The sequence below is a fragment of the Sus scrofa genome, chromosome 18, assembly GCF_000003025.6.
Source record: "Sus scrofa isolate TJ Tabasco breed Duroc chromosome 18, Sscrofa11.1, whole genome shotgun sequence".
In the NCBI taxonomy this organism is placed as follows: domain Eukaryota; kingdom Metazoa; phylum Chordata; class Mammalia; order Artiodactyla; family Suidae; genus Sus; species Sus scrofa.
Genome location: NC_010460.4, coordinates 12073660 through 12088154, shown reverse-complemented (window position 1 = coordinate 12088154; position 14495 = coordinate 12073660). Strand labels below are relative to the sequence as shown.

Below are 14495 nucleotides of genomic sequence, written 5' to 3'. Positions count from 1 at the left end.
GAGATGGGGACTCTATCAAATATATGTGGGCACCTGCTGTGTGCCTTGGACTAGACAGAATTCTGATGGAATACCACACAGACCTCTCCTCCAGGAGGAGACCAGGTCTGTAGGAAAGACAGAAAGACATCAGAAGATAGACAAATGGCTGGAGATTCAGATCCGACCAAGAGCGTTTTCTAACGAACATGAGGGGCACCTAAAGACTCTAAAGGATGAAGGACTTTCTGAAATTGCTTCATCTCTTTTGAAATATTCCAACCATTTCCAGTGTTATTTTTAAGTAAATTAATTCTTGAGAAGGAATCACCTGAATAGAGCCATTTTCAACAATTATGCAAACAATTATTGAATTATTTCAACAATGATTGAGTCCTACTGTATTTATTAAAATCTCATGTTATTCGCTCATAATATTCAGAAAACACACTCCTATGTGCCGACTATATTAGCACCCACTGAGATGGGGAAATGCACGTGTGTACAGAAACTCTACTTCTCCCTGGCTCCACTGCCCTGGGTTCTCTGGTTATTCTACTAACCACGTCCACAGGCACCTCTTTCTGTATTCCTCTACTACTTTTTTCCTTTCTGCTTCTCTTTCTCTCTCTCCCTCCACTTTCTTCACCTAGAACTTCCATCTGCCTGGTCCCCAGTCATGTCCTGAGAACCATCAGCGTTGACTCAGGGTTTCTCAAACTCCTGACGACTGACATTTGGGGCTGGATAATTCTTTGTTGTAGGGGACTAGCTTGGGAATGGTGAGATATTTAGTAGCATCCTGACCTCTACTCTATAGATTCCAGTACCACCACCTCCCCTAGGTGACACACAAAAATGTCCAAATCCCAGTGTTCCATATGAGGGGCAAAATCTCCCCCAGCTGGAAATCAAGAGAATGCCTGAATCTGCCTCTATGCCTTAGTAGCCTTATGACTTGGAGTTAAGAAGGGACATAATGATATCCGGGGGAGTAGAGAGGAATTATTTCACAGCAGGTGGCCTTAAGAAGCATCTTTATCAAGAAGGTAGGCAGAGTCCAATTGGCCTATGAATTCTAGTTTCTCTGCCAGCTCAAGAATATCCTGGATCTGCAAGCACAATGCATATTGCTTGTCAAGTTCTAACGTATCAGTCACAGGTTACATGAGATGCCATTAGGATGGAGGGGCTTTTGTGTTTTGACCTCAGAGATGGTGCAGGCAGGAATTATCAGCAGCTATAAATAGCCAACACATTCTTGTATAACCCGTAATACCTTATTAGATTAATAGAAGGTGTCATTTTTGAGCCTTAGTGCTTTGTTGGCAATTCGCTGTGAATTTGGGAAAGGAAGAAATGAAAGCAATGAAATGCGTAAATGGCTAGGAACTGCTATACAGCTCACTAATAAGGTGTCTTGGGCACTTGTACACTTTTCCAAATGCTGGTTTTCTCTGGAGTTTTTCTCAGCTTTAGAAAACAGTCAGCTAAAAGCCCCAATTGCAAATTAGTGAGCCCACAGGAATTTCTCAGGTTTTTAAACTTACTGGTGTTTATTCATTCCATCACGGTTAATTCTCAAGCATACTGAGTTCCATCTCATCCATAGGAAAGGTCATCAAAAAGCATTTAAGGCTTTCTGCTGCCCATGTTTCTTACAGGTCTTTCTCCTACTCACCCCTAACTCCCATGGAGACAGACTAGAGGTGCTGATATTATCAGTTTCCGCATTAGAAAACAAACGATTGGGGGAGTTCCCATCGTGGTGCAGCAGAAACAAATCCGACTAGGAACCAAGAGGTTGTGGGTTCGATCTCTGGCCTCGCTAGTGGGTTAAGGATCCGGTGTTGCCGTGAGCTGTGGTGTAGGTCGCAGATGCAGCTTGGATCTGGCATTGCTGTGGCTGTGGTGTAGGCAGGTGGCTGCAGCTTCGATTCGACCCCGGCCTGGGAACCTCCATATGCCGCAGATACAACCCTAAAAAAGACAAAAAAAAAAAAAAAAAAAAAAAAGGAAACAAAAGATTATTAAATTTTCTGCCCAGCTGGTTTTGTCACTTCCTACATAAAACTAATAGCGCCTCTGGCCCATGGATTTTATACACACCCTTGGGAAAAATACAGAAATCAGTCTGCATCATCTCAGCCTCTCAATAGCATTTGACACATTTCATTACTTCTTCCTTTTTTGAAATGCGTTTCAATTTTGGCTTTCATGATATCAACTTTGCCTTGATTTCCAGCTGCTCATGTTTCCATGACTCTTCTTGACTGATCACTCTCTTAACCTTGGGCGCTTTTTGACGACTCAGTAGACACAGATACGACACTGGGTCCTTTATGAGAATTCTCCCCGAGTGATCTCCAGCCTCACAGTTTTAATGAAGCACCGTCTGTTTGCTAATGACGCTCAGATTGCTCTGCAAGGCCTGAATTTTTCAATGAGCTTTGAAAAGTCGTACATCCAACTTTCTACTCATAAAAACCTCAAAATCAGTGTAGCCAAAAAAGAAGGCTTTATTCACCATCCTTCCAATTCATTCCTCTTCCTATCTGCCTGAGATCCCAGCCAGATGTGAATTTTTTTAAAGCTACATATATTGTTTATTACAGACATATCTAAAACAAAATGACAAAGAAAGGATGAAAAGAGAATGACAGAAAAGACATACCAGGTAAACATTAATATCAGATAAAACAGAATTAAAGGTAAGACATATTGGTAATTAAACGCATAACATCTTGGCAAAAGGAAGAATTTACAAAGAAATATCTATGAAGAACTTCTAGTACCTATACTTTATACTGAGGTATGTAAAGTAAGAACTAATTGAAGTAAAGAAAAAAAGGACAAATGTAAAATTTTGCTAGATGGCTTTCATACTTTTGTTAGAATTCAAAATCATCAAGTGAAAAAGATATAGAAGGCTTGAATACTATAGCTAATAAGCATTTACAGCTTAATAGATATACATCAAACTCTGCTTTAAACAGAGAATACACATTCTTTTCAATAGCACACACAAAATTAATAAAAATTGACTGTATTTTAAGTTGCAAAGCAAGTGTCAACAAAGTAAAAAAAAATAGTTAGTAGATACAAACTAATACACTTAGAATGGATAAGCAGTGAGGTCCTGCTGTATACAGCACAGGGATCTATATCAAATCACTTGTGATAGAATATGATAGATGATAATATGAGAAAAGCATATATATACACACACACTCTTTTTAAGGGGCCACTTTGCTGTGCAACAGAAATTGACAGAGTATAGTAAATCAACTAAAATAATTTTTTTTCAGGGCCGCACCTATGGTATATAGAAATTCCCAGGCTAGGGATCAAATCAGAGCTACAGCCACTGGCCTACGCCACAGCCACAGCAATGCCAGATCCAAGTTGCATCTGCAACCTATACCACAGCTCACAGCAACACCAGATCCTTAACCCACTGATCGAGGCCAGGGATTGAACCTGAGTCCTCATGGATGCTAATCGGGTTCATTCACCACTGAACACGATGGGAACCCCCAGAAAAGTTGTGATACAGTTAAGTGCCATTAATCCTTCTACACACTTTTATTAACAAATAATAAAATAAATACCCTTATCATATTCTAGAGTCTCAACCATCTCAATATCTGTGGATGTACACAAACACGGCATCAAGAAACATGGCACAAAATATCCATATATCAAAACTCTCATGCCAAAATGAGTACGTCAAATAAACCAGGATAATAACCAGTTTTAACGTATTCATAAAACTAACTAGGAGAAATGTTTGAGATGCTTTGATAAAATTACAAAGGTTCTAAAATGTCCATGTGTAAAAATTACAAACTCTTAAAAAAAAAAACAAAAAACAAACAAAAAAAACTCTTAAAATCTTACAACTACCAGTGCCATCTCTTAAAGGGTAAAAAATACGGGGTTTTTAAAAACCCCGTATTTTTAAGAATGAAATGAAACTAAGATAGTGACTCCAGGTAAATAAGCAAATAATGGATATGAGAAATTTAACACTTGATCTAAAAAATAACGTGGACATTTGCCTTTTAACGGCCAACAAAACAAAACAGTCCCCAAAGGAGACTTTATTTTCTCATAGTAAAAACACCCTGAGTGAATTTTCATTCCTTCTATTACAGCCAGATCGAAGACAGGACTCTGGAATGGGGGGGTACTTGGAGAAATAAACATAAGAACAAATAGAAACCCAAGGCCATTTCTGTCATTCAGCTGCAGGATAATGAGGCTGCTTTGGCTGAAGGTACAGGGTATCTACTGGCTGGGAAAGAGAGCTACCTTGAGGCTACAAGGCACAGGGAATCTTTAGTTGCTGTTTTTGCAAAAGGATGCTTAACTAGGAGCTTCAGCTATAGCAAAATAGACACCAAAACGCAAAGTGAGGTGCTACCAGGTTTTATAGACTTAGGATGTCTTTAAGTCCTTCCCCCACGTGGAGGTGTAAAAAAATCCAAGAGAGGATTTATTTGGAAGGCCTCTTTGGCATGCTATGACTCCCACACACCCCTCCCAGTCAGCAAGGGTATTGGGCCTCTCAGAGCAAAGGGCTTTCATGGGACAACTCGGAGAGCTTTGCATGTCTCCTCTGCAGTTTGGGGTCATGTCATGAACTGGTATCTAAATCATTCCAGAGGAATCCAATGGGTAAGAGGATTGATGAGCAGGCCTGTGCTGTACAGCAGGGGTGGGAAACTGAGGAAGAAACTACATTCCCAAAGATTGTAAGGCAAAGAATACTAGGTGTTCTGCTATGGCCTGGATGTGGGTTATTAGGGAAAAGCAGGCTGGGTTTATTAGATCCTGTCCAAGAGACCGGGATGAGCCAATGAGATTGCATTTTAAAAGGCTGGTTTGCAGTTCCTGTCGTGGTGCAGTGTTTAACGAATCCGACTAGGAACCATGAGGTTGAGGGTTCGATCCCTGGCCTTGCTCAGTGGGTTAAGGACCTGGCGTTGCCGTGAGCTGTGGTGTAGGTTGCAGACACGGCTCAGATCTGGTGTTGCTGTGGCTCTGGCGTAGGCCGGCGTCTACAGCTCCGATGAGACCCCTGGCCTGGGAACCTCCAAATGCCGTGGGAGCAGCCCTAGAAAAGGCAAAAAGACAAAAAAAAAAAAAAAAAAAAAAAAAAAAAAAAAAAAAAAAAAAAGGCTGGTTTGATGGTTGTAGAAGAAGGGAATTGATTTTCCTGGCTGTGAAGGAGAAACCCACAAGCCAGATGCTGCTGGCAGCCATCTCGGACCAGGACCATGACTCGTCCAGAGGTGAAATTGGACAGAAAGAGCACAGAATAAAAAGACCGACAGAGAAACAGAAAATGAACTATGGCCAAAGGGTGCACAAAATCCACCCTGGATCTGAACGCGTTTGCTGATGTGAACCAAAAGACTCCCTGTCAAGCCAGTTTGAGTTGAATTTTCTCATATTCGTCACTGAGAACCTTTCATTTTATCCTCTTTTCTAAATGATCTGGGTGAAGAGCCACAGCCCAAACTCGTGCCAGACTAGGATTGCCCACCTTGCAGGAAAATGCAAAAGAGCCAGGATGCCAACTTCGCTTGGTTCTTGGACTGAACTCTGTCCCTCGGGTAGATATGGGCTCGACTCCAAATGAGACATTAATTGAAAGATGGACTTCTCTTGGCCGGAAGGTAAGAAACAAGGAGAGTCAATTATATGTTACCTGGTAATGAACTCTCTGGGAGCCAGAAGAAACTGACTGCAGGTCCTAATGAGAGAATGGAAAGAAAAAAAAAAAAAATACATAGACCTTAAATTAGTTTGAACACGTTGCCTCCACAACTGTACCAACGAAACTCCCCATTTCATACTGTTAAACCCGTTTGGAAAGCATCGAACTCCTCCCCAGCCCCTCGGGGTTAAACAAGGAAGATAATGCCACATGTAATTAAAGCACATCAACCTGGACTGAGAGGAGAAAAGGCGTTGACCTACTGACACTTACAAATCCTACAGAGTGTGTGGAGGTGAGGGATCTAATTTCAATGACAGGAGACAACTGAAAGTCAAAGACAGGCGATTTTGTTGTAATAAACGAGGGTCCTATTTAACTTGCACTTGGACTTTTGGCTTGTGAAATAAGCTTCTTAAGTCCCTTTAGGCGCTTAGGAAGAATTTATTTATCTGAGACCAAAAACATCCTGTCAGAATTGGCTTTATACCAATGCGTGGCTTGGCTTTCACAGACTTCCACAGACAAGAAAATCACTGGCCACCTGTGCATGATCACGAAGTGCGAATTAACAGGGTTGAAATTAATGAGGTTTTCCTGGCAGATTCTGAGAGCCAGGCTCCCTTTATAAAGTTTTATAATAAGTTGTCACCACGGTCATGTGCGGCAGGCTTCCTTATTAATGAGAGTCGTGATTCTATTTACAGAGCTCAGCACTCCTGGCTACCTTTGTTCCCACACCTACTCTGCACAGGCTTTATCAACTCAACCTCCGAGCCCAAGTTTAAAACTTTTCTTCTTGATTGGTGCCTGCTCTTAACGTTTTATTTTTTTAAGAATCCTACTTTTAGTTGTTGAATATGGATGTAATAAGCCTAAGTTAATTTTTAACAAAGTCAATGCACTAGTCGTATATTTTGTGGCTGTGGAATCTTAAGTTACCCTAGAGGTTTTTTTTTTTTTAAAGTTTGGTATTAATGATGATTCACTTTTTTTAATGGCAGGTATTTTTGAGGGAGGTTCCACAATAACAGATGAATGCTATTTTGAAAAATGAGATACTATATGTTGTTCTAGGATTGATTTGGATCTGAGTCACATGCTAAAAATGCACAAATTTTAACACGCTCTAAGGTACCATTTTCGGTAAAAATAGCCAAATAAAGCCACGCATAAAAACTTCATTGACTTTTCTTTTCTCACCCTTATCAGTATTCAGAATCTGGCCTCTAGCTCAAAAATTTCTGCACTCACAATTCCATCTCTATTCTCTTAGCAACGTGGTAGAGAAAAATTAGTAATTTTTACACTACTTTATGCCTCCAACCTGAGTTGACTTCCATCAAGAGAAACAGAAGTTAATGTTCAAAACGAAGTAGCTACAATTCTACAGTTCAAAGGAATTTTTAAACACTATCTATCTTCTTTATTTGGGATATTTACTTATGCATAATGTGCTATCTAGAAGAGAGTTGATTGTCTTGGGGTATTTATCAAAATCACCCAGAAGCTTTAAGCATATAAATGTCTATACTACATCCCAAAAAGTGATTCTAAAGTGCACCTTCCATTCAGAAACCAAGACAGAGAAGTGGCTATTAATTTTTTTTCCATTTGTAGAACAAGACACTGACTACTTGCTCCCATCATCCTGAAAACAACCACCAATGACCACAGCAGTGATCGGTCTGGGTCTCCTGGCTTCGCTGATGCAATTCAAATTCATGGGACTGTCACCTATGAGGCCCTCTCCTTTCTCTTTCTCTACAGTAAGACCAGATTGAGAAAAAAGTAACAGAGAGATTATTCTTTGGTGTTCTGACACAAATCTCATGAAATACAGCTTTTTCTTTCCTGCAGAAGTTACATTTTAAAAAAAAGCTGTCTCTGACAGAAGTCTGTACTAGATACAAAACAGTAAGTAACCCCAAATCTCATTTTTCCTTCATTATTTATCAGTGCCCTTTGAAGTTCTGTACAGGTCAAAAAATAGGCGAGCTGTCTGGCAAGAAGATGGGGGTTCTGAGTTATAGTTATGGATCCTACTGGGGCAACATCATGCTGTCATTAACTCAATCAATCCTTTTCCATTTCAACCACTGAGGAGGGAAACAGCTGGGAGCGGGGAGGAGAAGGGGCAAGGGAGAAGACGCAGCATAGTCTTCAAAGACAAGGAAGACAAGGCCACCATACTTCCATTTCCTCCCCAAATGCATCATTTTAGAAGCTAATATCCATGGCTGGTAATTGTTAGAAACAATGGGAAACTGAGCAGAAGAAATGATTGGCTAAAGAAACTCACCTCCTGAAGGCGATCTATGTACATACGGCAAGTCTCCAAATCACAGTCTCCACGCACAACTAGAATACCCAGAGGGATGGCTGAGGGTGAAGGAAAGAGAAACGTCTAAAATACCATATTTGATTTTTCTATTTTGATGTAAATGTGTTTCTTATGATTAAGAAAACTCTCCTAAGTATTTTTGATTTTTTTGGATGTTTCGCTGTATCCTGACACCACCACCCCTCCACCCCCACGACCTGTCCCTTTACTTATGCAGTTTTCATACTCTTGCATGACCCATGCTGCCCCCTGCCACCAGGCCGGCCTTTGTTTCATCTTGTCTCAGTGGCCCTGATAAGAAGTATAATGCCATGGGAACAGTGGATTGACAGGACCAGAGGCTGTTCAAGCCAGCTGCTAATTTATGCCTGCATTTGCAGTAGCCAACAACCAGAGAGGAATGAAAAAAATCATAATTCTGGACACTTAACCCTCTTCCTCCTAAACGCATGGGGCTTCATCTTTCTGTCACACTGTGACAATTCCCTATTAAGAGACTTAAGCTACTCAAGGCATTGTTACTACTTGGTGGCCAATACCAGAACCAAATAGGAAAGAAATGTTTTAAAAAACCAAAAGCTTCTAGAAGGTTCACAGCTTAAACTCCAACTGATTTTAAAATAGTGGAAATGTGGTAGCAGCAGGCCTTCAGGAACCAATAAAGACAGCTGTTACTGCCTTAAATCCCCCTTTTTAGGTGGTAGTAAAAATGTCACACAATGGCTTTAGTGGCTAGAACCTCCTACTTCAGATACAACCATAAGATTCCTGAAATACTGAAATTCCTGAAATAGTCTCCTTCCCAAAACTTAAAAAAATGCATACATTTCTGATTTTAAAAGTACAGTTATTTTAAACCCATGACTTAAAAAATATTTCAAAATCTTGAATCAACCAACTAGAGACTAACAAGGAGATGACAGAACAATTGGTCTACACTTAAGATTTTTTAAAATCTTTCATTGGATTTTTATTTATTTAATTTTTTTTTTTTTTTTTTTTTTTTTTTTTTTTTTTTGCTTTTTAGGGCTGTACCCGTGGCATATGGAAGTGCCAGGCTAGGGGTCAAATCAGAGCTACAGCTGCCAGTCTACACCACAGCCACAGCAACATGGGATCCAAGCTGCATCTTTGACTTACACCACAGCTCACAGCAACCCCAGATCCTTAACCCACTGAGCAAGGTCAAGAATCGAACCTGCATTCTCTTAGATACTGGTTGGGTTGGTTACCACTGAGCCACAATGGGAACTCCCAAGTCTTTCATCGGATTTTTAAAGGTTCATTGTCTATAAATAGGTCTGAAAATGCCAAGTGTAAGGACTTTAAAAATTAATAATACAGAGAATGAAGTGCATGGGAAAATCTTGAGGAACCCCCAAAGTAGTTGGAGAAGGCACCCATATAAAAAATAAGAGTAACATAGGCTATACTAAATGTAGGAACTGAGTCACATGAAAACTCTAGGCGAGAGGGGCTAATTTTTGTCTCCAGGGTAGATGTGATGCTCTCTGAAGGATATGGAGCGCCACTGGTCTTGTAGTTAAAGAAGCAAGAACTGTCTAGAGAAAAAGAAATAAGAGTTTGCTTCCCAACACTACCTCCTCAACTGGCTGAGGGACTGCGATGCCACCACCTCATACCTTCAGGTTCCCAAAGTGTTGCACACATAAGCTGGAAGGATCATGTGGACTCTCTCAGCACAGCGCGTGACAACTAGTTTCCTGTCACAGCGCCAATGTCTGGTAAATACACAACAAACTTTTGTAAAAAAAAAAATATACATATATCAAAAGGTAGGGGGAGGAAGACAGGCTTAAGGCCTATCCAAGTGTGAAAGAGAGTGTCTTTAAGAGCTAAGCCTACTTTCCAGGGTAGGCAAAGAAGAAGGGGTAGGAGCAGTGTGCATTAGATTGGAGCTTGTCGTTGCCAATTCTTCCAAAAGCCAAGCAAGAGAACCAGTCAGCAAAAGAGTGAGGAACCATGCAAGCGTCACATGTTTGGGGGAAAAATTATCTGGAAAAACACCTTTTCTTTTTTTTTTTTTTTGAATAGAAATGGAAATATCCTCAAAATCTTCAGTATGGTAATCATGCGTCTTTGAAAAATTCAATAAAGAGATTCCTAAAAAGAGTGACTAAAGTCACCATCCTCAGCTCGACTACTAAAGAGATCCTCGAAAGGAGATCCGTTTAGGTCAGAGAAGAAGAAGGACTCCTACTGCTTCAAGAATGATGAAGAAAACCTAGAAGGTTGGCCTAGAAAGTAGATCAAAGGTTTTGGAAATAGAATATAGCTATAATTATCATGAGAGTCCATGTTAGAATCTTGTTAAATGATATTTTCTCTTAATTTCAAATGTGCAAATGTAGAGAAATGGAATTCAGTCACTATCTGTTTATTTAAATGAGGAGACACATTTTACGGAAAGGCAGAAATGCAGTCAACACCTCTTACTTCCTTCTACTATCAACGTTTGGAGTTAGCCTGGTCATAAATCCAATCTATTTGGTAGCAGAAATTTTAAACTACAATTAGAGTTTGGATATTACAGATGTGGAATCAATGAATGGTCTAGGAAAAAGTCTTCAAGATGTGTCTTTCATTTCTACTATGGATATAAAATCAGCAACTTTGCCTATTCTTCAAGAAGCTGAAGAGGAGAAACAGTGCATTTGATTGACATTAGTTATTCAACTGAGCTAAAAAGAAAAGTCATCCTATAGCACAATTTCATAGCATGACTGCTGAGAACTGTTGTTAAATTTATCCTATGGGAGTTTCCATTGTGGCTCAGTGGATAACGAACCTGACTAGTATCCATAAAGATGCGGGTTCAATCCCTGCCCTCTCTCAGTGGGTTAAGGATCTAGCATTGCCATGAGCTATGGTGTAGGCCAGCAGTCGCAGCTCCGATTTGACCCCTAGCCGGGGAACCTCCATATGCTGCGGGTATGGCCCTAAAAAGACTATATATCTACATCTATATCTCCCATGAAGGTACCAGGGTGCAGCAGAAAGAATGTACAGTCATTCTCTCTTAGATTCAAATCCTAGCACTGCTTTGGTCTTAACAAGTTAGTTAATTCCTCAGATCCTTGGATTGAAGACTACAGTATTTAGAATAGGTTCTTCTAGGAATTTGTGAAGATTAAATACAAGGGTATATCTAAAAATGAATAACAAGAACATCAATGCTAATTCTTCCTCATTCCCTTTAGTATCTTTTAAGCATCTTGAGCTAGAAAATGGATATATGCTATCTTTCAGTTAATTACACTATAAGGATTAGCTGGTAGTAGTTCCATAAGTTATACTCTATTTACTTAAAAAACAAACAACTTTTACTCTTTCTTCAATGGGAAAGGTAACTGCAGTACAAAAATCCTGTAGCCTGACAACTTCCACTGAAGGCTTTACAGTGAAGAGAAAGCAGAAACTTGTGGAAAATTACCACCTTCCTCTTACATTACTGACAACCGGTTGCCAAACCTCACTGAAGTTCCCTTGATCTTAATTGGAAGAAGTGAGAGTACTTATCACCTGAGCACTAGCATCTCTATTCCTGATCTTGATGACTCATCTTATTTGGGACTTGGAGAGTTTATTTGATGCCAATAAGCCTCAGCCAATATTCAATCTACATAATGGAAATTTTATTGCAGGATCAAATGGAATGTACAAGTTCTAACTAAGCAATAAAGAAGAAGTTTGTTTCTAGATTGAGAAGGCAGATTTAACACATACTTCTCTCTCACCAGAAATGCTACTAAAGTATATGAATTTTTAAAAGGCATAAACCCACAAAAAGAGGAGGAACCGTGAGGAGAAAATGGTAAGAGATACAGCAGATAGAAAACTGGAACTGGCTCAGAACCCCTATAGAGTCTAATCCTAAACCATGAATGGGGATGGGTAAGAACCAATACAATTTACACTGCAAAACCTTCAGAAAATGTGCAAACTGCCAGCATCAGCTGCAGCTGAAGCAAGAAGTACTGGATATTAGATCCCTAGATTCCACCACCCACTCTTGGTAGATGCAGTGACTTTACAGAAAATGGGGATTAAGTTATCACCTATAGAATGCAGAGACCCCCAACTTTCTTTCCTCACTAGACTCTGAAAGTTGGCAGCCAGAGCCTTACTTTCTTGGAGAGAGATTTGAAGACTCTTCTCTGTGGAATCCTCAAAGAGTGAAGAGAAAACTCCTATCCATGAAATACAAACATGACTATATTGAAAGATTAAGAATAGGAAGAAGAAAAAGGACAAGGAGCATCAGTCACAGAACACCAAAAATGTCCTTGAAATGTGATGGAACAGAGTATAATAGGTTAGAAGATGAAGTTGAGAAAATCTCCACAAAAGAAGAGCAAAAATAAAAAGAGGCATAAAACAGGAGAGGAAAGGTAAGAAAAATAACACTGGCCCAGTGGCCCAAAATTCCACTAATAGGAGTTCCAAAAATTTCAGAGAAAAATAGAGAGGACTGATTATTAGAAACAAAGGAAAAATCAAGACTATTTCTTAGAACTGAAGAACTTCAGTTTCCAAATTTAAATGGCCCAACAAGCACAATAACAAAAGAACAACAGGAAGACTTTTTTTTTTTTTTTTGAAATTTAAGCGTATTGGAACCAAAAGAAGAGTGTACAAATTTCCAAAGAGAAAAAAACTAGATGGCTTAGAGAGGCTCAGGATAGCTTCTCAAAGGCAACTGTACAGTCAGGGCAGCAATGAAACAATGCTTTCAGAATTTGAAGACTTTTACACCTAATCTAGACTCTCAATCAAGTCCAAGAATTGAATAAAGGACAGGCCCTCTACTAAAAAGTTACTGCAATACTTGCACCAAAAAATGTTGCATTTGCAACAAGAATAAGGAATGCATGGGAAATAACAAATGGGGAATCCAACAAAGAAGAGATGAAAAAAGAAAAAGAACCCCCAAGGGGATGGGGCTAGAAGATTCTAGGATGACAGATGTACTGGGGCATGGTAACTCGACTGGAAGATACATAGAGAGCTGTCATCATTAAGAATCTCATAATCACAGGAGAGTTATTTTTCAATCCAAGAACAGAATGTCTAAGTGAATCTGAACCAGTTTCTTTATCATCCTCAGATGTGCTCTGCCTTAACCTGTTCTTGAGAGCAAGAGTTACGTCATGGTGAAGCATTTCTGTGCCCTGGAACAAGATGTGTCTAGGTTTGGTTTCTAAACACCTTTAATTTTTTGCTACTTTTTTACAGCATCATTATCTGCAGGACCTTGATTTAAAATTGTCCTAATTTTACACTGTTATTGATTCATTCTTAATATGTAAATTCGTATGTGTTATATATACATATATACACACAAGAAAATAAATGAAATTATATGTTCCTTAAAAAAAGAAAAGAAAAATTCAAACTCCCTTCCCTTCAACCATAGTTCCACTTGATAGCGAGAACTTACCCTAACACCATGCCAACACTTGCCAGAATCAAATCCTAACCTTGCCCACTAACTCTTCTTAGAATGGGCTCATGTGCTCTCTTAGGAGAGCTGAAGGCAGACGATAATCCTGAGACTTTCTTTTCAGCTCCTTCATCAAAAAGTGAAAGTATCACCTTGCCCTTACACAGGGAGAATTAGAATTGCTACTTGGTTTTTCAAAGCCACTCTATCTGAACTAGGAATGCATTTGTCCGTGGTAACTATTTATCTATGAAGAGAATGGCAAATACAGAAATCAGTTTACTGATTGTGGTAGGAGACAGGTAAGGAGAGGTACTTGTTCTGCTTCTTAATCTGGATGGGAGGTACATGAATGTCCATTTTACTGTTAATCTTTAAACCTATGCATCTTACATATAGACGTGTATGTATATTTGTGTATGTATTTATATAAATGTATGAACAAGCAAGATACAGGAACAGAACAAGTATGTGAACATGGGGTTTTGTGTGTGCATGTGTGTGTGTGTGTGTGTTTATGTGTGTGTGTATTTCAGAATTGAAAATAAGAAATGCAAGCTATCCCTGGCAACTGATTTTCATCATAGTTCAGTAAATATTCTCTGTGAATAAAAAAAAAGAAGATACATAGGCCATCTCATCATGGCGCAGTGGAAACAAATCTGACTAGTATCCGTGAGGATGCAGGTTTGATCCTTGGCCTCACTCAGTGGGTTAAGGATCCGGTATTGCCGTGAGCTGTGGTGTAGGCTGCAGACAAGGCTCAGATCTGGTGTTGCTGTGGCTGTGGTGTAGGCCAGTGGCTGCAGCTCAGATTCGATCCCTAGCCTGGGAACCTCCATGTGCTGTGGGTGCAGCCCTAAAAAGACCAAAAAAAAAAAAAAAAAAGACACATAAATTAGTATCAAATAGGAAAAGGGGAGAAAATGTAGATGAGTAATCAATCCTCCCCCAAATGATATCTAAGGCCGCAATCAATTTCC

At 39.6% G+C, this 14495-nt stretch overlaps 1 protein-coding gene across 11 annotated transcripts in view; it reads right to left on the bottom strand.

Annotated features, from left to right (window-relative positions):
• The window catches only part of DGKI (diacylglycerol kinase iota), a 482044-nt gene that overhangs the window by 98944 nt on the left and 368605 nt on the right, over positions 1-14495 (bottom strand). For all 11 annotated transcript variants that reach the window (XM_021079007.1, XM_021079008.1, XM_021079004.1 and 8 more), the window contains 2 exons: positions 8007-8086; positions 5696-5740 (listed from right to left, as the gene is read on the bottom strand). In XM_021079007.1, the coding sequence (XP_020934666.1) occupies positions 5696-5740; positions 8007-8086 (125 nt within the window). The remainder of the gene's footprint in view (positions 1-5695; positions 5741-8006; positions 8087-14495) is intronic.